The sequence below is a fragment of the Dama dama genome, chromosome 17, assembly GCF_033118175.1.
Source record: "Dama dama isolate Ldn47 chromosome 17, ASM3311817v1, whole genome shotgun sequence".
NCBI classification, from domain to species: Eukaryota; Metazoa; Chordata; class Mammalia; order Artiodactyla; family Cervidae; genus Dama; species Dama dama.
The window spans coordinates 14,473,379-14,497,492 of NC_083697.1; the positions used below are offsets into that span (position 1 = coordinate 14,473,379).

The 24,114-nt window shown below is 37.6% G+C and overlaps 1 protein-coding gene and 1 long non-coding RNA gene across 4 annotated transcripts in view; one reads left to right on the plus strand and one right to left on the minus strand.

Moving 5' to 3' along the window:
* PRSS12 (serine protease 12) overlaps positions 1-24,114 on the plus strand; it is a 79,771-nt gene that overhangs the window by 46,580 nt on the left and 9,077 nt on the right. The window contains exons 7-9 of the mRNA XM_061164138.1: positions 8,323-8,528; positions 11,307-11,385; positions 12,277-12,399. Of these exons, the coding sequence (XP_061020121.1) occupies positions 8,323-8,528; positions 11,307-11,385; positions 12,277-12,399 (408 nt within the window). The remainder of the gene's footprint in view (positions 1-8,322; positions 8,529-11,306; positions 11,386-12,276; positions 12,400-24,114) is intronic.
* LOC133071620 (uncharacterized) overlaps positions 1-24,114 on the minus strand; it is a 69,540-nt gene that overhangs the window by 34,049 nt on the left and 11,377 nt on the right. The window lies entirely within an intron of this gene.

A 24,114-nucleotide genomic window follows, 5' to 3' on the forward strand; every position in this document is an offset into this window, starting at 1 on the left:
CAGGCATGAGTTATATAGCATGAAAAATGTGGCACTAAATAAGGTGGGAAACGGACACTTATTTCCAGTTTGAGGTGAACTAGAAAGATAGCTTATCTCCTTGAGAGACCTCAACTGGGAAACTCAAAATTGTTTGAGACTTTATGCATGTCCACAAATGACAGTGAAAAGTCTGACTGATTTTAGAGTTGCAAATATATATGGAATATGTTACAGTTTAGAGGTCTATGAAATTTAAGCCAATAAACAATTTGCCTGGCTTATTTTGGATTACTAATAGTGGTGTGAATTTTAAAATATATCCTTAATTACACATCTGTGTGTATCTTAAATATTGATAAATTTAACTGGTTATTCCCATGCAGAATATACTTTTATTTTTAAAGCTGTTTCCATTTTGATAAAAATTCAAATTTTTTCTCTGAAGTTTTAAGCCAAAGTTTATTTTCGACTACTTAGATCCTACTTCAATTTACTGCTCAGTTTTGGACCAAGTTGCCATTCCAATTGCTCTGTGGTCAGTGGGTTCATTATTTGTAATATAGATTGTTCAGTATTCAAAATTTGTGGTATGTGACATTTTTGACTTTCAAAATATAGGGTAATAGAATAAGGGAGGAAGAATCTACATTAGATGAATTTAGTCAACAATTTAAGTTTCCTTTGCTCACTACATTTCTAACATTCGTTTTTCCATTAAATATATATATATATATAATTGTTCTTAGATTATATTCTCAGTGAATTTCTTATCTAAAATCAGCCATTAAAGTTTATTACTGCTTGAGACTAATTTTTTGGCTTACTTTTATTTTTTTGGTAGAGGTAATCCAGGAAACCTAGTGTTACCTTTGGAAATGTGAAGGAAAATGTGAAAGAAAAGGTCAAATTTGATCCTTCAGTTGTGTGTCTAAGTCACATTTAAGGAGCAAAAAATTTGTACAAATGTCCATCAATGCATTTTCACTTTGTTTTCCTTCTACATCTTTCCTTGCTTTTTGCTTATCATTTAGTCCATTTTGCATTCAACTCAAATGGTGAATTTAGGTGAGACCAATCTAGATTAAGTGAACAAAGCTTGTAGAAATCTTCAATAATATTTCTGTAGCAAGTATCGAGAAAAGCATTAAAAGAAGATCCTACTTCATGGTGGTTTTTATTTTTAAAAGTATCTGTTTGTTTATTTCCGTGGTGCAGACTCTGGCTGCGGCGAGCTGGGCTGCCCTCCAGGAGTGGCGCGTGGGCTCTCACGGTGGGGGCTTCTCCTGCAGCAGAGCTCAGGCTCTGGAGCCTGGATTTCAGTGGTTGCAGCGTGTGGCCTCAGTCGTTGTGGCTCCCGAGCTCCAGAGCGCAGGCTCGATAGTTGTGGCTTGGGGGCTTATTTGCTCCTTGGCATGTGGAATCTTCCTGGGTCAGGGACCGAACCCATGTCTCCTGCGTTGTCAGGCAGACTCTTTACCACTAAACCACCAGGGAAGCCCCGTACTTTATAACTGTTTCTTATATAAGCTCATATAAGAGCTTATAATTATAAATAAGTATGTGATGAGAATAGGGGATTTTTCCCCCCTATCTACTTTGAATTATTAAAAATCTTTAATAAAGCATTTATTTGTAGAAATCAATCCAGAAAGCTTTGAAGATGTCAGAAGACTTGAGGTTTCTTAATAAGAATACCAGAGAACTGTTTCCCCACCAGCTATATTGCCCCTGAGGATTAGTACTTGGAAATACTGAGAATCAAAAGAACGTTAGCTTTTTCATAATGTAAGAAACAGAAATGAAGTAATAAAAATCAGGAACATGAATGGCAACTAATATAGATGCACTTAGAGTGAACAGAAAGTAAAAGGCACTCTTTAATCGTATATTACATAAGTCTGACAAAGTCTAGCATATGAGCACATTGCTTTTAGAGGGTTGAGAGAGAATGTGTTGCTATCAGCTAACCTCATTAGGACTAAATAGTCATGATGGAGATTCCATTCTTTTTGAACTTTGTGTGATTCCATTAGTGCATGCTTCAGTGTGACATTGCTCTTGCACTTATTAGAGTTATAGCCCCTAAAAGAATCTTCACAGGGTGTAACCTTATCGCTTTGCCTGTGTGCTCAGTCATTTCAGTCGTGCCCAGCTCTTTGCAACCCTGTGGACTGCAGCCCACCATGTTCCTCTGTCCATGACAGGAGTACCATTCCTCTCTCCAGACAGGAGTATTGGAGTGGGTTGCCATGCCCTCCTCCAGGGGATCTTCTCCACCCAGGGATTGAGCCCGCATCTCTTAACGTTTCCTAGCACTGGCAGGCAGCTTCTTTACCACTAACACTACCTGGGAAGCCCATCCCTATTGCCTTAATAGAGACCTAAAAGTAACTGTATCTAATTTTTAATCTTACATTTAAATAGCTGCAAGGAGTTTAATTTCTGGCATATTTGTATATGACATTTAAAAGTTGAGGTTACATCATTCTTTTAATTATATGCAGTAAAACACAAATATAGTGTTTTGATACTGTCATTCATTTAAAAAATACATGAATAAGTTCTTCTTTGACCTTCACAAATTTTGCATAGTTCCTTTTGTCCTTGAAATTTTAGTTTAAATTTTCTTTCCCCACAGAATCCTAATGTTACTGTGTTTTAAAAAATGTGTGTGTGTGTGTGTGTGTGTGTGTGTGTGTGTGTGTACACATGCAGAGTGAGATAGAGAAAAATTCTTCTAACAAGTTGCTCTCAGGATTTTATGATTTCTGGTACACAATTAATTAAGAACAACAAATTTGATAAATGATTTTTCAACATGGAAAGAAAAGTTGACAAAAGCTCCCATTTCCTAGACCTGTGGGTTGGGTTCTTGGTCCTTGGATACAGGAGGCATCATTGCTATCATTGTTTTGAACTGTTCTTTTGGCCACTTCAGAGGCTTTTACGTCTCGGAGCAGTGCACTGTGGCTGGATTTGGCTGAGTGAAAGGCATGCATGCCTTTCCTTTGTGTAGTGGGGAAGGGGAAATTTTGAAAGAGAAGTTGATCCTGACTTAGCAAGACCAGTTTTAGGAGAGAATACACATGGATTTTGATGATCTCCATATCAGTTCCCATATCTCTTGGAAAATCATCATCTACTCCCAGGAGGACTTGATACTGAGTTTAAGTGAAGTGAAGTGAAAGTCGCTCGGTCGTGTCCGACTCTTTGCGACCCCATGGATTGTCCATGGGATTCTCCAGGCCAGAATACTGGAGTGGGTAGCCTTTCCTTTCCCCAGGGAATCTTCCCAACCCAGGGATCAAACCCAGGCCTCAGTTTAAAGACTTGCGTATTAGAGCCTATTGTCTCACTGAAATTATCAGCTATGAATTACTTCATGCTTGTAACTCAGAAGTCCCTATAGGTGTGACAGTCTTTGGTTTTTTTTTTTAAGTCAAAGAAAAATGTATTAGATTTTACTGTATCTTTGAGAATGTCTTTAATTATGTACTTTTATTAGTTAGAATGTTCTCTAGTTCTACTTGTTGATATATCTAAAATGGTACATTCTCTTTAGTTTGTGCATTGATTGGTAAATTGCTCAGAAATCATCCTTTTGGTTTATTTAATGAGTCTAGTTTTATTTTCAACATGTTTACTTCCACCTGTCATCTACTTTTATGCTATTTATCATGCTTTATTTTTGGTTCTTTATATGACCTTCCAGTTTCTGATTCACAAGCAATCTAATATTCTTTCTTTGCTACCTCTAGTTGTCTGAAATTTCAGCATTCTTGTTTTACTAGAAATTCTCTTTAAATTTTTAGCAAAGATATTCAGATATTTTCTTACCAATTTCACAAATTATCTGTAATTTCCCCTTCTTGAAAAATATCAAGACATTTAGCTTATTGTTATTTGCTCTCTACCTTTGCTCATCCTCACACCCAAAACTGATGGGAATCACCTTGGATATTAGTTTCAGGATGTTATTAATTTTCAATTTTCTTCAAATTATGGCTATTTGAATTTCAAATTGCTCTTCATTACACAGGCATTTATCAGCAATTATTTCCATTTTTAAAAAAAGATTAATGAGATAACAATTTCTCTCAATTCTGATTAAGAAAAAGAATATAAGTAAACGTTAGAGAAAAGAAATATAAGCACAGATACAGACGGTTAAAAATTGTAGAATACTATAAAATTGCTTTTAGCTAATGAATTTGCACATCTGGACGAAATGAACAATTGTCTAGGAAACTGTACATTTCAGCAAAAAATATAATTATCAAGAGGATTCCCTGGCAGTCCAGTGGTTTGGCCTTGGTTTTTCACTGCGGGGGCCCAGGTTCAAGCCCTGGTTGGAGAACTAAGATACCACAAGCATGCAGCATAGCCATAAAAAAAGAAAAAAAACCTAAAAAATCAAACCAAAACAAAAAATTTTTACAGTTGATACAAAAGATAGAAAACCCAAATAAATTAAAATAAATTACTAATGACAGGAGAACTGACTCTTGACTCTTTGCTGAAGAGTTTTGACCAGTCTTTAAGACACAGATTGCTCCTGAGTTATTAATATAAACGTTGTTGTATAGCAAAAAAACAGATGAAAATCTTTCCATTCACTTTATGAAGTTAGTATAACTTGATTTTAAGTCTAGACAAGGATTCATACACAAAAGAAAACTCATGAATCTATATTAAAAATTCTAAACAAAATATTAATGAATTTATCAGCAGTATATTAAAAGAAGACTACCACTCAAACAAGTTTTCTATAAGAATATGAGAGTAGTTCAGCTGAAGCGTTCAATTTATTGTATTTTGGTGTATTGTCTATAAATGAAAACATATATGATTATCATAGTACTGTCGAAAAGTTACATGATAAAAATCAATATTCCTGCCTCATATTTCCTAGGATGTTGAGAATAGCATAAAACTACCTTAACTGTGTTATCACAAACAAGCATGAAATAGGAACAGGTAAGTTTGCCCGTTTTTACTGCAATGACTCAGTATTATCTGGAGTTTCCACTAATCATTAAGAAGAACTGAGGTACTGGAATTTTTAAAAAGCCAGAATTGTTATATGAATAATGTAATGTCCACCTAGAATACCCAGGAGGATCATCTGAAAAGACACTAGGACTAGTGTTTGTTAATGTAACAATATGAAATATAAATATTTTTTAAAAAGCAATAATGTTCCTATATGCTAAGTAGAAAGTTTTTTTAAATGTCCTTTATAAAAGTTATGACTTCCTTGGTGGCTCAGACGGTAAAGTGTCTGCCTACAATGCGGGAGACCCAGGTTCGCTACAAAACTCAAAAAAATTCAAGGAATAAACTTCACAAAAATTGAGGTCTATGTGAACAAAAGCTATTAGTAAATCTTTACAGAAGCTGTAAGACTTCGTGATACTCCACAAATGGGAAGACAAAATAGAAATTAATCTGTCCATTAAATGCTCTCCTCATCGAAGTCTTTTTCGATGAAAAAGAAAGAAAGAAAGAAAAACTTTTTTGATGAAAAAGAAGAAAAACTTCGAAGAAAAACACCAAGGTTTTCTTGGTGTGTTTGACGGTTGGGGAGAAGGGCTTAACTTCCAAGTTCATCTGAAATCAAGTCTATGTGATACTGGCATAGGAATAGGCAAAGAGGTCGGTGATGGTTAACAGCCTTGGTTGTGCATGGAAATCACTTTGGGACATAAAAAATATTACCCAGGCCTGGCCCCACTCCCACTGTGCTTCACATCTTAATTCTGCTTTAATTGACATCCAGTGGGGTTCAGATTGTGCTGTATTTTAAAGGAGCCCAAAGGTAATTTTAATGTGCAGAATTATTGAGCTATAAAGACCGAGAGGTGGCCTGTGTACTTAACAAGCATGATAAATAAGTGAATAAAAATGCCCTTTAAGTCAGCAGGAAGAGTTATTAGGACAGTTACTTAGGGACAGAAAGAAAGCTAGATCCCTCACTAATATTAACAGAGATAAATTCCAGACAGATCAGAACTGTGATGTACAAAGTAAATCAGAAAAATACCTTTCCTTTAAATAGTCATATTTTATTGTACATATTTCAAATGCATAATTTGCTTTCCAGAGACTTGTCCTATATGAAACAATGTATGTATCCAGAAACTTAAGAAATGTTTATATCTGTTGAATAAAAAATTTCACTTCTGGGAAGAAATCTAAGCTGCCCACAAAGATTAATATATAAGGATGTATATACTTGTAAAATCTATAAAAATTTTAAAATAAATGTGCAGCAGTAAAGAAAGAAATACTTTTTTTTCCCCTCCACTGAAATTTGATGCAGAACCACCTTCTTCATAAGAATTGTCCACTTAGTTTGAGATCCACTAGTCTGTACAATGAGTTTTTTTTTAACAATTAAAAATCGTAGTTAATATTTTCCCCATAAATGTGTTCCAGATGCTAGCAGTGTGTGGTTGGGGTTTTTTAATGCTTTTTTTTGCAAACTTGATATAATGAGCGTTTTTTACTTATACAACTATTGAAAGTTTTATATGTAGAAAGAATTAAAGAGTAACTTTAAAGTTGCCTATTTGATCTTTCATGACTATAAGTATTTCTGATGGGTTAAATCTTATTTTTATTTGCAATTTATGTCAGAGTAGCTGTCACTAATACAGAAGAAATTTTAGGGTACATTTTTGAAATGAGTGTACTGCCAGCTACAAGCCTGTGAGGCCAGGTCTCATAGCTGAAAGGGGATTATTCAAGCAAATTCCTCAGATAATCCATATCAATAAACTACTTTGCCTGAGTTCCTTGCATAACTATAAGGAAAGTATAATAACCTTATCCTAACTAAGTAGAAAGTATTTTAATATTAGCAATCTAGTCTATATTGTCATTTTTAATAAGACAGTTTCTTTTGATTTAAAACCCTCCTGCTTTTCTACTGGTTGCTGGTTTTTTATTTTATAAATGAAATTTGAGTTATTTGTATATTATATGCTATTTCCCTCTATTAGAGAATGCATTCATCAACACACACACACACACACACACACACACACATATAGTATACATACTCATCAACTTTATTATTTTTTTTTTGTTTTTTTTTGAAAAAGAAACAACTTTATTGAGGTATAATTTAGGTTCCATATTTAAATTGTACACTTCAATGACCTTTTTTAAAAAGTTTATTTTTAAATGTACAACAGGCTCCAAGACAACACTTCATTCTAGATATGGGTGGCAATAGATGTTATGGCAGGGAACCCAGATGCTTAAACAGGAGTGGAATTGAGGATCACTTCAATGACCTTCATTAAACTTACCTAGTTGTGCAACCATCACCACAGTCAAGTTCTGTAACATTTTTATCTCCCCAATAAGATTCCTCTTACTAATTAATAGTTAGTGATGATTCCCATTCTTACCCCTATGGTCAGTAGTTCAGTCGTATCCTATTTGTGACCACATGGACTCCTGTCTATGGAATTTTCTAGGCAAGAATACTGGAGTAGGTTGCCATTTCCTTCTCCATACTCATCAACTTTAAAATTTATCTTTTCACTTTCCTTTGGTGGTTTTTAATTAAGTGGCATTTTAAAATTTTTGTTGAGCTTATCAGTCTTTTAATTTAAGGTATACCATCTATGCTTTTTTTTTTTTTAACAAATCTTTCCCTAACTTGAAGTTACAAGGATAATTTTCCTATAATTCAAACATTAAAATTTGGCCGTTCATAATCATGTCATTAATTTAACAGTAACTGAATTTTGAATATGGTGTTAGTTTGAAATACTTCACTGAAAATTTTGTATTTGGATATTTAATAAGAAATAATATATTATTAGAAAAAGAGAGAAACCAAAGAAAAGTGATATGCCTAAAGTAATTCTGCCTTCTTAACTATGGTTCCTGGTTTTCTCTTTCTCAGTTAAAAATTGTGCGTTTTTACTTCTAAAGTGGGCTTTAAAAATTCTTAGCTCCCTAGGTAATTATTTATTTAATTCTCATAATTTTCTTGGAAACCAATTTTAAGAGAGTATTATACTCTGGAAGACAGTAGATATTTTTAAGAAGATTTTTTTTTCCTACTTAAAATTTTGACATGCGACTTTCTTATTAGAAATTAAGATGTAATCAAGAAGCCGTGGAATATGATAACAAAGAATGCATAGTTATTACCTCTCAAGCTTTTTTTTTGATAGTCATAAAATAATTTTTTAGCACATATTGATGCCAATGTTAATATATGAAAGTTAAGAAATATACTTGGATGAGAGTGTATGTTGTGATTTATTCAAATGTACGATTGACTGACTCTCCACATCCTCAAGAATGCTCTGTTTGCAGGGGCCCAGCCAGAGCAAGGAGCATGGCGTATTTTGGGGAAGGGGAGGGACCCATCCATATGGATAACGTGAAGTGCACAGGAAACGAAAGGTCCCTGGCTGACTGTGTCAAACAAGACATTGGAGATCACAACTGCCGCCACAATGAAGACGCAGGAGTTATTTGTGATTATTTTGGGAAAAAAGCATCAGGAAACAGTAGTAAAGGTATGTCACCTTCTGGGACGTGTCTCTGAAGGTCAAAGAATACTCATCCCCATGTCATTATTCTGAGCAGCACTTGGGTAATGAACTCCCTTCCATAAGAATATATTCAACTCTTCTTCCTTCTGCTAGTATTTAGAGGCAGTGGTTCTTCTCCAACTTTCCTGTGTGGGACTCCCAGAGAGGGCAGAGTTCAGGGGAAGGAGTGGTTTAGAGGATTTTGTAATCTCTGAGATTGTCCCCCTTTGACATTCTTAGCCATTTATAACCATTCCTTCTTTGAATGTAATAAAGTACTTGCTGGTATCCTTGAAGGTTTAGAAATGATACTTGCTTCATAAAAGCAGGAAAGAAATGAAAATTTAAAGGTGAATCAGAGAAGGGCACTTCTTCCACTCTTATTAATATCTTAACAGGGATAGTTTTTGAAATGAATTGCAAAAAGAAAATTATCTTTTGTAGATTCTACTCTCTGAAATTTAAAAATGTAAGGAAAATGAGAAGTAATCTTTCAGTGTAATACAGTGATGGATAGTTCATACTTATATAAATAGAAGAGTTCATACAAACTGAGTTTAATTATTATGAAGCAAATACTGCTTTAAGTGAAGAAGGGGAAAAACTAGCTCTTGTGGAGGAAACTGTGGTTATGTTTTATGAAAAGAACAGTTGTTTATGTAGATTAAAAATTCATGGTTTTGATACTTAAGATTTTCTTAAAATCAGGTATATCTATACTTGAGTATCCTCTTTTTCTAACATCTTTTAATAACCATTAAAGACAATCCAATAAATTGGATATTGTTAATATGATTCTTCATTATCTGAGAGTCATTTTTGAGTGTGAAGAATATTTGCAACCTTTTATGCTTTGTTTTATATATATATATTTATTTATATATATATACACACACACATATATTACATGAAATAAACATGATTTGGTAAGCCAGTTTTTCCTAACTATAGACTGTAACTTAATTAAATTCCCTTCAGTAATTTAAATACAGTTACAAAGTAAACATAGCTAAGTCTTTCGATTATGGAAAATTTCTTAAGCAGTAGAGATACATAAGAATTCAGTAACTGAAATATTTTAGTATATTTCTATGTAAAATAAACCTATTTTAAAATATGAAATGCCATATTTATTTCTTCATTATTAATACATTGCTTTAATGCCTTCCAAAGGTGTAGCAATGCTCATTTTGATACCTTTCCATGGTCCCAATGCTACCATATCTGAAATAAAAAGATTTTATCTTAGACCAACTGGATTACTGAATCTGACTTATTAACTTGTTGATTTTGTATTGAGGTTCAAGACCTGTTAACTTCTTTTTTTTTTTTTTTTTAAAGACCTGTTAACTTCTATAAGGTGATTAAAACTCAAGCTATCAGTTTTTGGTCATCTGATGGGATCCTTTCATAAATGAGTTTCATTTTACTTTATAACCTTTTTATAATAGTGAATTTTATGGCTTTCAGTAAATTTTACTTTCTTGCAATCTGGTACTTTGCCCCAGAATGATGTAAACTTTTGGTTTTGCTTGTTTAATATTACATCATTCTTTGTGTTGGCATTATATGCATTGACCTGACTTGGAACATTATTGGAAACTTGTGTTTTTCTGGTATCTTCTAACTTACAGGGTCATGTAGAGGACTCATATCATAAGAGATGAGGATTAAGGTTTGACAGCATGTCTCTGAGATCATTTGACAAATTAGTGATCTTGGTACACATTGCTGAACCTCTTTCTCCATGAAGAAACACCTAGTACTGAGATTCCTGTTTGGCTCCCTTTTACCTGGTTATTATGGAGACTATTAATGCTGGCTAGACGTTCGTGGTCTTGGCACAATTCCTATGCTTTCTTCCTACTCTGATAGAAAAATAGTATATACTGTATTTTATACATGTATACTTACCCATCCCTGGGTTGGGAAGATCCCTTGGAGGAGGAAATGGCAACCTACTCCAGTAATCTCGCCTGGGAAATCCCATGGACAGAGGAGCCTGGCAGGCTTCAGTTCACAGGGTCACAAGGAGTTGGACATGACTGAAACAACTTAGCACGCACACACACATTCTAAAATTATTTTTAAAACTAGTCATACCTTATTTACTCTTCTTTTATACATCACCTTTTCATATATTTTCAATTTAACTCTGCTTTTTTTTTAATACTCTTGACAGAAATCTGTTATTTTGAGATGTTTGACTGTATAGCCTTAAATCCATTTTGCCACTTAAACTGGCTTAGTAAATCCTTTGCATATATTAATATGCTATTTGAATAAATGTAAATCTGTGTCAGAATTTCTTCCTGGGAATGTGCTCTGCTTCTCTGAGTTATATTTGTATATGTAGCTTGGAAGAGTGTTGTCTGTGAAAATTAAATAATTCAGATCATCATCATTTTTTGTAGTCCTCTTGTTTAGTATTTCCAAACTCCTGAACAGTCCCCATTGTCAGCAGAGGAGTAGGTGTGGGTACCATAAGGATGATGCACTAGATAGGGCCAGACCACTCAACAGTCCATGAAACCTCATCAGAGCTGACTGTGGGAAACCTCGTAAAGTCTACTTGTGAATTATTGTTGCCTTCGTTAACTGAGAAAACAACGTTTAATTTTTATTATAAGAAAAATAGCCTATAATTTGAAGAGAAAAGGCACTTTAAAATAGAGGAAGCAGCTGCAGGGAAATGTGTCACTTGTATCTCTACTCCAGTATCAGCAATGTGGTAGTTTAATTAAAAACCTCATTCTGCTTCAGAGTCCCTCTCATCTGTTTGTGGTTTGAGATTATTGTCCCCTCGGCAGAAGCGGATCGTTGGTGGGAAGAATTCTTTAAGGTAAAAGTTTCTTCAGAAGTGATTTTCCATATTACAGAATTATTTATACAGAGAGGGGGTTACAAATTGGGGCATTTTCTACTATTATATAGTGGATTTCTCTTATTTTATTTTCTAAACTAAATACAGATTACACCGATAATTTCACTGCCCTTTGACCTATATTTATTTATATAGACCATGTTCTTCAAATCACTATCCCCTGATATATTATATATATATATATATATATTTGTTGTTGCAGAAACAAACTGATTTACCAGGAAGTCTGAAAAATTGTATAACTACACGTTTACTTAATTTAGAATATATTTGTTTTGGACTTGACTGATTCTTAATATAATTTTTTTGTTTATTGAATTTACAAATGGAAAACCAGTGCTTTGCTTAGTAAATATGTCTTCAGGGGAATTCCCTGGACCTGGCGGGCTACAGTCCATGGGGTCACAAAGAGTCGGACGTGATTGGAGCAACTTAGCATGCGTGCCGATGGTTGGGACTGCGCTTTCTCTGCCATGACTCGGGTTCAATCCCTCATTGGGCAGCTGAGATCCCACAAGCCATGTGGCATGACCAACAGAAAAAAAAGAAAAAACACAACTTCTTTAGGGTATTTAGGTGAGGGAGAAAATATGCTTCAAATCACAAAATATAAAGAAGACACAAATTGTTTGCAAGGACGTCAGAGTTAGGGGCGATGCACACAGATGCTATAGGCAAATCTTCAGGGTGTTCTGCTCAAAGTTGTAGGAATATCATTCTCAAAGTAGGAGAGGAGTTCACATTCTCAAGTCTCTTTTATACTCCTTTCCTCCTACCTGCATGCCTAAGTCATTGTTTTACTGGATGATGTGCCTTGCTTTTCTGATGAGTGGCTTACTTTCTTCTTAGGGGTAGTTGGCCTTGGCAAGTATCCCTCCGGCTGAGGTCATCCCACGGAGACGGTAGGCTCCTTTGTGGGGCCACGCTTCTGAGTAGCTGCTGGGTCCTTACAGCAGCACACTGCTTCAAGAGGTATGTGTGTACCTTTCCAGATAATGCAGTTTGGCCCTTGCTTACCAGTTCTTCCAAGCCCTTCCTGCTCTACAGCATACTGGACACTTGGAGTGTCAGAGATAGGCTAGAGGCATTCCTTGTCTCCTCCAGTGGCGCCGTGGAAGCAAGGGGGTGACATTAGGAGCAAAGAGAGCTCTCAGAAAGTCACTTGCTACCCTGGTATTAAAGCAAACTCTAGGTTTAGGGAGAAGAGAAGATGGGTCTTTGGAGGGGAGGCAGCTATGTTATTGCTTCTCCAAGAACACGTCTGAGGATGAAATCATGTGCCCACAGAGCTGGAAGAGACCTCAAATTATTTGCTCCTGAATGCTGAGGAATAGGGAGTCCACGTTCAGTGTTTTGATTTGAATTTTAGAACCTTTGAGTCTGCTTGGTGTTTTGTGTCTTCCCGAGAAAGACTTCTCTATGTGTACCTGTCAGTTTGCATCCTGGTTATTTCCTGTTGTCTCAGACATTTTGGGCTTCCCCGGTGGCTCAGTTGGTAAAGAATCCGCCTTAAATCCCTGTGTTGGGAAGGTCTCCTGAAGAAGGAAAGGGCAAACCACTGCAGCATTCTCGCCTGGGAAATCCTATGGGCAGAGGAGCCTGGCGGGCTGCAGTCCATGGGGTCACAAAGAGTTGGACGTGCCTTAGCGACTAAACCAGGCATTTTATCAGCCCAGTCGGAAGTCTTTCCAGTTCGGAGGGGAAGCCCTGCAGGGGAGCTCAGCGTGCTAGAGTCACGCTGCCCACGCAGAGCCTGCAGGGACCTGCTGGTCCCGTCTCCACGCCCTGCGCTCCGTAGTGGCCCTGGGAGTGGCCACATCCTCAGCATGAGTTTAGTGTTTAAAAGTGTGTACCGTTGCTTGGCAGATGTTAATGATGACTGCAGCAAGGTGATGAATACAGGGGGTTTCACTATTCTAATTTTGTGTATTTAAAAATACTCAAAAAACGTTTTAAACAGAACACTACTATAGTGTTAAAACATTCTTACAACCAAAAATTTGTTTTGTATTTTTTCATTTGTGAGATTACGTGGCTTCATTGTGTATTTACAATCCATCCATGTAGATTTTGTTCATTTTAACTGCCATATGAGTGTGTTAAGTCCTATTGTAAGATGCAACCAACCACAGTGTATTTATTCTCCGGCTGGTGGACAGTTAGGTGGCTTCCATTCTGTCATTACTAAAAAGAGTGCTGCAGTAGATGCATGTGTCTGATTGGCACATACACGTGGGAGCATCGTTCTGGGTCCAGGAGTGCGGGTGCCACGCATATTTACTGGGCACTACTAGTTTATGTTCTGAGTAATGGTATCAGTTTATATCACAGCAGTTTGTAAGTTCCTGTTTCCTCACATCCCTGTCTCAATTTGATACCGTCAACATTTTCAGTTTTTGCCAGTCTTAAAGAGTTTTTGGGTTTCTCTCTTAATTCTATTCTCCTGATTTCATGTTGTCTTCTTTCGTAAATTACTTGTTTGTATCCTTTGCTTATTTTTCTATTCAATTGTCTTTTATAATTGATTTTAAATTTTTTTGGATATATTCTTTGTACAGAGGCTTTGTTATTATGTGTTACAAATACTTTTTACCAGTCTGGGGCGTGTGCTTTCATTAGCTTAACGTCTTTTTCTTATGAAGATATTTCAGTTTTAATATTTTTAAGTTTGTCAGTTTCTATAAAAGCTTTGTATATCTTTTTTTAAAAACTCTTCTTTAGCCCCATAAGAAGATACTATCCTAGTTTTACAAAAAATTTTACAGTTTTGCTTTTCCTGTTTAGATTTTTAATCCGGTTACAGTTTTTTTTTTTGTGTGTGTGTATGGTATATGGTATAAGGAAGGGACCTAATGTTATATTTTTCCTTATGGATAGCTCATTTTTCCAGTACTTTTTAAAATTAAACATTCCATTCTTTATCCACTGATATGTCAGTTGTGAAGTTCTCATATATCCTTGTTTCTAGAATCTCTATTCATTTCCTCTTACCTATCTTGATAAATACTTATGGACTAATGTTCCATGCTCAAAGTGCTGCGAAAGACACAAGTCTGTGTTTTACATATTTTCTGTCATTCATGGGTAATAGTTGAGTTTGAGAGTTCACCTATATACTAGTAGGTTTAATATATTCATGTGTTACATGAGTGGTACAGACAATAAAGATCCATTTATTAACTTAACAAAAAATTATTGAGCCTGTAATATTCCTAGAAATGTGCCATGCACTAGAAATATCTTGGAGAATAAGACAGATAGCACCCTTGTTAGCAAGAAGTTTTCTTGCAGCTATAGGAACCCAGAGGAGGGAGACATATAGGATGAAAAAAAGTATAGAGTGTCATTTTTAAAATGAGGTCTTTTCTCCATAATATTATTTAGATACATTCAGCTTATTAAAAACCCAGATTCCTGAGTCAGTATCCTAGATCTTCTGAATCTTCGGAGCTAAGACCCAGGAGTTTGCATTCTTATCAAGCTTCTTTGATGATTCTTATGAACATTAAAAGTTAAGACCCTCTTGCTCCTGGATAGAATAGCATATGGTCTGGACATTTGAAGAAAGATGATGAGAAAGAATATAATGGAGTTAGCAGGATACTTATCCTTGCCCTATTCAACATATTAATAGCTAAGCTGAAAAAGGACACCGACGGGAAGTTAATTATATTTTTTGATGCCGGGAGATTGGTAGAGACACATAACAGGTTGGAAGATACGATCTATCGTGGCAAAGAATCTTGATAAGCTGGTTCTAACAAGTAATGTGGCATAAAGAATAAAATGCTGCCTTTAGTTCGGGAACCATGACTTAAATGCAGCACAAGTGAAAAAGACCTTATGGGTTTTAGCATCCTGCAGCCTCAGCGGTAAAGAATCTACCTGCCAAGGCAGGAGACGTAAGAGACGCAGGCTCCATCCCTGCGTTGGGAAGATCCCCTGGAGGAGAAAATGGCAACCCACTGCAGTATTGGGATAATCCCATGGACGGAGAAGCCTGGTGGGCTATATAGTCCATGGGGTCGCAGAGAGTCGGACATGACTAAGAGTGACTGAGCACGCACGAAACCTTATAATAGAGTCAGTGAGGTAGTGCGGCTGCCCGCGAAGTTAATCAGCCTTGGGCAGCCCTGCCGGAACAGCGCCAGCACCAAGCAGTGAAGAGCCTCGCTCTTCTGCCCTGCTGTGGCCAAGCTGTTGTCGGGGCAGAAAGAGAGAGAGCTGTGCTCAGTTCTGAGACATTCTACGAGAAAGCGACATGGTGCCCCACAGAAGGCAAGCAGGAAGGGGGGAGTGTCAGGAATCAGATCAAATTTATTATGTGTTGCTTCAAATACCACAGATGCTAATGGGAGGTAGTTTTCATTTTAGCATAGGAAAGAGGTCTGTTGTTTGGACAGTTCCAAGCTGGAGTGGGATGTATGTGGGAGGAAGAGTGAGTTCTGTTATGGAGTCTGTTCAAGCAGAGAGGCTGAATTCATGTATTGGTAGAGGCTGGAGGCAGAGAACGTCTAATGTTGAGAACACAGTGGTGAGAAAACATAAAGCATGTTTGAAGGATGGCAGTGACTAGGATCATGGATCCAGAATGTGTATAGTGGAGTTACAGTAAAGAAGCAGGATTGGTCTGGGATGTCAGGGGAGTGAATCTCTGTTTCATTTACTCGGTAGTGCAAAACCACTAAAGGTTTTTGAGCCTTGAAATATGATCAAGAGGAGTTTTAGGAGATATGTCATTGGAGATATATGGGATAGATCTGAGGGGGAAAGCAAAGTTGTTAATCTAGGAGTCTGTGAACAAGCTTCAAATTATATGAAAAATATTTGCATACATGCTTCTATCCTTTTTTCTAGAGTGACTCAAATTGACCCTGTTACCAAGTGATTAAACCCACTGTGGTAGGAACTGAAGGGAGACTTGTTGTAAGGCTACTGTAACAACGGTAGAAGGTTGCAAAGGAGAGGAGGGAGGAAAGGTAGAGACCCCGAGAGAAATCAGTAGAACTTGGTACTGGGTAACCAGAGAATGAGATCTGGCCATTAAGACCAAGGTTAGAATGGCCCGGCGCATGTCTGTGACTGGGCCCCACAGGCTGGAAAAACAACACTGGCCTAGAATGCCACTGAAGTTGTAAAGTCCTCTGGTGTGCCTGTTGACAGATTTTATACAGAAGGAATAAGACAGGGAGGAATAAGAATAGGGTTCGATGTTGTCACTCTGTCTGGCATCCAGGGACTTTTATCCAGAATTGGGTCGGACCTGCCCCCTGGAAAGCGTGAGTAGGGCAGTACGTAGTGGGTCTGACGTCCTTTGAGCAGCAGCGCTCCCAGTCTTGAGGAATAGATCAAGCCCTGAGCCTTGGAGTGGGAGCACTGACTCCAAGACCCTAGACTACCAGAGAACTAACCCTGGGGAGTATCAAATAGTGAGAACTCACACAAAGGAACCATTGGAATATAAGACCTGGCATCATCCAGCCACCAGTAGCACCCTGTGCAGGACATGTCAGCTAAACAACAAACAAAATAAAAATACAAATCCAGCGGTCAACAGACAGGATTACCACCTCACTCAGCCTTGCCCATCAGAGGAAAAACAAAGAAACAAACAAAAACTCAGCACAAATATCACCCTGTGTGAAGCTTACACAAACAACTGGACCAACTTTAGGAGGGCAGAAACCAAAGGGAAGAAAGAATTCAGCCTTGAAGCCGGGGAAAAGGAGAGCTTAAACACAATACTTAAAAAAAAAGAAAGAAAAGAAAAGGCAGAGAAACACTACACAAATGAAGGAACAAATTAGAAACACAGAAGTCCAAATAAATGAAGAGGAAACGGGCAAACTACCTGAAAAAGAATTCAGAATAATGATGGTCAAGGTGACCAAAAACCTTGAAAGGAGAATGGAGAAAATGCAAGAAAAGACCTAGAAGAATTAAAGAATAAACATACAGAGACAAACAACACAATTACTGAAATTAAAAATACTCTGGAAGGAATCAGTAGCAGAATATCTGAAGCAGAAGAACGAATCAGTGAGCTGGAAGATAAAATGGTGGAAATAGCTTCTGAAGAGCCGAATAAAGTAAAAAGAAGGAAGAGAACTGAGGAGAGTCAGAGATAGTCAGAGATCTCTGAGACCGAAATGTAAGACCAGAAACTATAAAACTCTTAGAGGAAAACATAGGTAGAACACTCGATGGCATACATCAAAGCAAGATCCTCTATGACCCACTTCCTAGAGTAATGGAAGTAAAAACAAAGTAAACAAGTGGGACCTGATTAAACTTAAAGGCTTTTGCACAGCAAAGGAAACTATAAGCAAGGTGAAAAGACAGCCCTCAGAATGGGAGAAAATAATAGCAAATGAAACAACTGACAAAGGATTAATTTCCAAAATACACAAGCAGCTCATACAGCTCAATGCCAGAAAAACAAGCAACCTAATCCAAAAGTGGGAAAAAGACCTAAACAGACATTTCTTCAAAGAAGACAGATGGGTAACAAACACATGAAAAGATACTCAACATCGCTCATTATTAGAGAAATGCAAATCCAAACTACAATGAGATATCACCTCACTCCAGTCAGAATGGCCATCATCAAAAAGTCTGCAAAGAATAAATGCTGGAGAGGGTGTGGAGAAAGGGAACGCTCTTGCATTGTTGGTGGGAATGTAAATTGATATAGCTACTATGGAAGACAGTATTGAGATTCCTTAAAAAACTAGGAATAAAACTACCATATGACCCAGTAATCCCACTCCTAGGCAAATACCTTGAGGAAACCAAAATTGAAAAAGATACATGTATCCCATTGTTCACTGCAGCACTATTTACAGTGGCTTGAACATGGAAGCAACCTAGATGTTCATCAAGAGATGAATGGATAAAGAAGTTGTGGTACACAGTGGAATATTACTCAGCCATAAAAAGGAACGCCTTTGAGTCAGTACTAATGAAGTGGATGAATCTAGAACCTATTATACAGAGTGAAGTAAGTCAGAAAGAGAAAGAGAAATATCATATACTAATGCCTATATATGGAATCTAGAAAAATGGTACTGAAGAATTTACTTACAGGACAGCAATAGAGAAACAGACATAGAGAATAGACTTAGGGACGTGGGGAGAGGGGAGGAGGGGGTGAGATGAATGGAAAGAGTAACATGGAAACTTACATTACCATATGTAAAATAGAGAGCCAACCAGAATTTGGTGTATGGCTAAGGAAACTCAAACAGGGCTCTGCATCAGCCTAGTGGGGTGGGGAGGGAGACGGGAGGGAGGGTCAAAAGGGAGGGGATGTATGTGTACCAGTGGCTGATTCATGTTGAGGTCTGACAGAAAACAACAGAATTCTGTAAAGCAATTATCCTTCAATAAAAAAATAAATATATTAAAAAAAATAAATGGCAACCTTAATACCACCAGTAAAAAAGAAAAGACCAAAGTTACAGTTCCAGCTCCTCCAACTGGTCATTGTTGCACTTTGTGGAGATTAGTTTAACCTCCAGCAGTCTCAGTTTTCTCATCTGTAAAATGAAGGCAATAATGTTCCACAGTGAGGAACAAATGATCTGCAGAATATGTAAAGGATTTTTATGTCTGTTAAGAACAAATGTTGGTTGTTATTATGGGAGGGTTCAAAAACAGGAAGCAAATATTATTATTAACAAGAGTAGAGAATTCAGGATAGTTTCATCCCACTGACTATTGGAGAAAAAGGTAGGAAACTGCAGAGAAACTGGATTCTTGGGCTAAGAATTTAAGTGAAATAATTCAGTATGTTCAGTTTAGGTTTTCCTCCTCTTGCTCAAGACTCCTTATCTTTCAAGTTGATCTCTCTCTGCTAAAAGTTATAGACCTTGGGGTTCAAGGCTTAGAGTATTAAAGTAGGGAAATTGTCCAAAAATTCCACTTGAGGTTGAAAACTTTGATCTGACTTTTGAGTTCCCTCAGAGGTTTTTTTTTTTTTTTTTTAAAGGTACATGTTTGGGTTTGTTTGTTTAAAGGTCATTATTCCTCTCTTGGCTTGCTCCTTCTAGATTATTGCTTCAAGTCAGTAATCATCTCATTTGTGTTTATTAACTAAGTGTCTAATATATTACTTGGCACAAACAGACCCCCTAAATGATGGTTACATGATGAAAGTGGGGATCAGTTGCCAGATAGTGGATATATTTAAGAATGTTGGACTCTTTAGAAGATGGTGGTATTTTAAACCTAGATCAATGGATAATTCGTTCCATATGTCATTCTGAATTTCTTCCCATTATCTGCACAGTATAAAATAAAGACAGTTGATTAAAAAACAGAGGGGCAGTTGATGATATGCAGCATTCTGACTTGCTTTGGATAGAATGCAGGACTCTTTAATGTTAACAGGGAGAAATCTATTTTGCAAAGGTGTTACACATCCATCTGACTTGGTCTGTTGTTTTCAAGTGCCCAAGAAGGCTACAACTCACATCTTTATTACGGTAAGTTTTTTGAAAGCCAGTGATTAAGAGGACAGTGACCAGTGATTAGAACAAACTCCAAATTTTGTCTTCTAGGTTCAGGGACTTTAGATTAAAACAACCTTCTTTTAATAATCAAAAACTCGGAAATGTGCAAAATAGAGAATTTTCCTCTGGAATTGTAGACACTGTAGTGTAGAAGGGGCTGCCCAGCTGGTGCAGTGGTAAAGAATCCGCCTGCCAGTGCAGGAGATGCAAGAGACATGGGTTCAATCCTTGGGTTGGGAAGATCCCCTAGAGGGGGAAATGGAGACCCACTCCAGTATTCCTTTTTTTTTTAATATACATAAATATTTATTTATTTGGCTGCACTGGGTCTTAGTTGTGATACGTGGGATCCAGTTCCTCGGCCAGGGGTCGAACCCAGGCCTCCTGCATTGGGAGTGTGGAGTCTTGGCCACTGGGCCAGCAGGAAGGTCCCCCACTCTTGTATTCTTGCCTGGAAAATTCCATGGACAGAGGAGCTGTCAGGCTACAGCTCATGGGGTCACAAAGAGTCAGATACGACTGAGCAACTGAGCACACACAGCCCACTGTGGTGTAGACGCGATGTGGTTAGCTTCTGAGAGGGTCTCTTCCTTTTAAGGGCTTCCCTGTGGCTCAGCTGGTAAAGAATCTGCCTGCAGTGCGGGGGACCTGGGTCGATCCCTGGGTCGGGAAGATCCCCTGGAGGAGGGAGAGGCTACCCACTCCAGTATTCTGGCCTGGAGCATTCCAAGGGGGTCGCAAAGAGTCGGACACGACTGAGCGGCTTTCACTCCCTTTTAAATTCTGGGGAGTCTAACTTAAGGCCCACTGGGAAGGGGCCTAGATCTCGTATTTTGAAATTAGCTCTCCCACCCGTTTCCTTTCCGTTTGTATTTCTGCTGCTTTAACTGTCAGTGAAGTGTCAGTCACTCAGTTGTGCCCGACTCTTTGCGACCCCATGGACTCAGCCCACCAGGCTTCTCTGTCCATGGGATTTTCCAGGCAAGGATACTGGAGTGGGCTGCCATTTCCTTCTCCAGGGGATCTTCCGGACCCTGAGATCAATCACTGGCCTCTTGCACCGCAGGCATTTTCTTTACTGACTGATCTATGAGGGAAGCCCAAAAGCCAAATTTTCTTTGCTTTAAAATCGCTCAGTCGTGCCCAGCTCCTTGTGACCCCATGGACTATATGTATAGTCCATGGAATTCTCTAGGTCATAATACTGGCATTGGTAGCCTTTCCCTTCTCCAGGGGATCTTCCCAACCCAGGGATTGAACCCAGGTCTCTCGCATTGCGGGTGGATTCTTTACCAGCTGAGCCTCAAGGGAAGCCCTAACTATAGTTTCTTATTCATGGGGCCTTTTTTGGTGCCTAATTCTTGCAGTGATATGGGCCAGTGCTCTTGAACAGCGGTTCTGAACAATACAGCATAGATTGCTCTCACCATCTGTGTTATTTTATGCTATAGGATGACAGTTTCTTAAATGTTTATTTTTTTGGCTCTGTAAAATATTCACTCTTTTATGTAATCCTCATATCAGAATAATCTAGGAATGATGGCCTGGGGATGATGAGATCAGAACACAATTACTCACATCCACCATCCTGTTATACTCATTTCCTATAGCGTCTCTATATGATAAAGGTACTTTATTGGCAGGCTGACAGAATTTTAGTAAACCAGCTCTATGTTCATAGCTTTCACATGTTATGAGGTGTCCAAAACATTCTTTTATGCTAACAGGGGTAACTGAGGTAGTTAGTGAATCACTGTTTAAAGGCCTTCTTTCCCATTTTTCACATTTTTCCTAGTGTTAATAGGAATGCAATACCCGTTAGCAGTTTGAAGCAGAAACCTGGATAAATGAAGTTTTTGTTTTGCAGTTACCCTGTGAATTTTACAAAATACAAATTGCTTACTTTTGCTGTTTCCTATTTTAAATAATTATTCAAGTACAATAAAATGATCCTCTGTCTGTGGTAGTATGGGAATATAATTGAGAGAAAAATTCCTGAATGTTAAACTAATTTCTTTTAATTGCTTGTTCTGATAACAAACACCATTTTGGAGAAAAGAACGTACTTCAATAAAAGGATTCTTTTATTTCTGTAGTTCTGCAGCAAAGTTGATTTTATCAAGAATTATAGCTTGACCTGATTTTATCTTTTTGACTATTTGCCTAGAGACACCATAGCAGCTGGAAATTGTCAAGAGACTAGTGCTCTGAAAATAAGAAATATCTCAATTATTAGAAATTATAAAGATGAGGCACAGAAGTAATGGCACTTACTTTTTAAAAACAAAATGTGTCCTGTACTTAAACCTGTGTTCCAGCATGACCTGGAACATGGTAGAATTCTTTTAAGAACAAGGTCTTTGGCGATGTACACAATAGCATCAATCATGCTAAAATCATTTCCTGAACACACACCACATGTGTAAAAGGGGCAGTGAAAGATTCTACAGAGAAGGTCACTTCTGTGAGCAATTGGAATCATTTACCCAAGCAACTTAGTCAGCCACTTTTTGACTTTCAGACAGCAGACAAGGACAGATTCTAGTAGTAGCAGATGTGTACAGGCTGATGTAAAATATTGTCTTTTTGAATAGATAAATCTATAGAGAGAACACACATAAAGGAAATGACCCTGCCATCCAAATTAACTCTTCTCTTTTTAATTCTAGGAATTTTAAATTGTTGTTTAACTCTAGAGTCTCAGAAAAACTGAAATAGAGGATCTGCCCTGTCTTAGATACTCTTTTGCTCAAACTTGTCCAGGAATTTCATCCAGTTTTTATTTGAGGGGGAGTGGAAGGCATTTCAGCAAAGCAAACAACTGAATGGTGTGTCAGCCAAAATCTGAAATGTTTGTTTTAGAAGCAATTTTGAAAATAATCTATCAAAATAACAAAAGTTCAACTAGAAATACCTTAAAATACATTGAAAAAGCAAATTCCCGATAAGTTTTCTTGAGAAGTCTAGAACCATAGAAAATGCTTTCTAAGCCCAAGACTATACTGGTAACCTCAGCGGAGTGTTATCTGTGAGGTATATAGTCATACCACTAGGAGAGGTGACACTGGGGACAAATATTTGGCTAGCAAACTAATCCAGTCTTATGTCAGATGACCTTCAAATTCCAAGCATAAATCTATTCTAAGAATAACTGGAGTGAAAGGAGTGTGGGAATCACTTCTTGGGTTTAGCTGGTCCATTTCTTAAATCAGGATTTTAAAAGTATACATACTAATAAAGAACTTCATTTTAACAAGAGTGGTGCATTTCTTCCTTCTTGTCAGGTAAATATTTTGTTTTTATTCTCAGTTTAATGTCAACTCCTGGTTGGTGAGCATATTAATTTTGGGATATACTCAAAAATGGGCTTCCCTGGTGGCTCAGCATTAAAAGAGGCCACCTGCCAATGCAGGAGACATAAGTTCGATCCCTGGGTCAGGAAGATCCCCTGGAGAAGGAAATGGCAACTCACTCCAGTATTCTTGTCTGGAGAATTCCATGGGTGGAGGCAGGCTATAGTCCATGGGATCGCAAGAGTTGGACACGACTTAGCGACTAAACAACCACTGCAGTACACGAAAATACATGCTGAAATCTACCTGGCCTGAGAACAGTGTGTGTGTGGAATGTGCACATGTTCGTGTTATTGCAGTCATCTTTTAGGAGACTCACTTCATTTCAGTGACATTCCAGGCCTGAAGGGACGGAGTTGAGCCGGTGCCTTTCAGTCTGTGTTTTGGCGGTTCTCGAGTCCTACTGTGAATTTGTGGTCCTGCATCATCTCTGTTGATTTTACGTTCTCAGAGTTTGTGTGGCCTGGACATTTGTAGTCTTAAAAAGTGGTACAGGTGGTTCTCATGAACAACCAGCATTAATGAGAACAGTAGATCTTTGTGGGGACCTTTGTTTATTTTTCCAAAGAAATAAAAACTTCTGTGATGCTGTTGTTACAACATAGCAATTGGTGAGATGTCTCTTTCACTTCATTAATTTAGGGATGAGAGTGTATGTGTGTGTCTTCCAAAAGAAGTCATTTAGCATACAGTTATTAAGAGCTTTCTCTGTGCTGACTTTGCTCACAGATGTGAGCATCACATGGTCTTAACACTTAGGGAGCCTTTAACAGGGTAGACCTGACACTTTAACAAGTCCTAGTGTGTGTGCATGCTCAGTC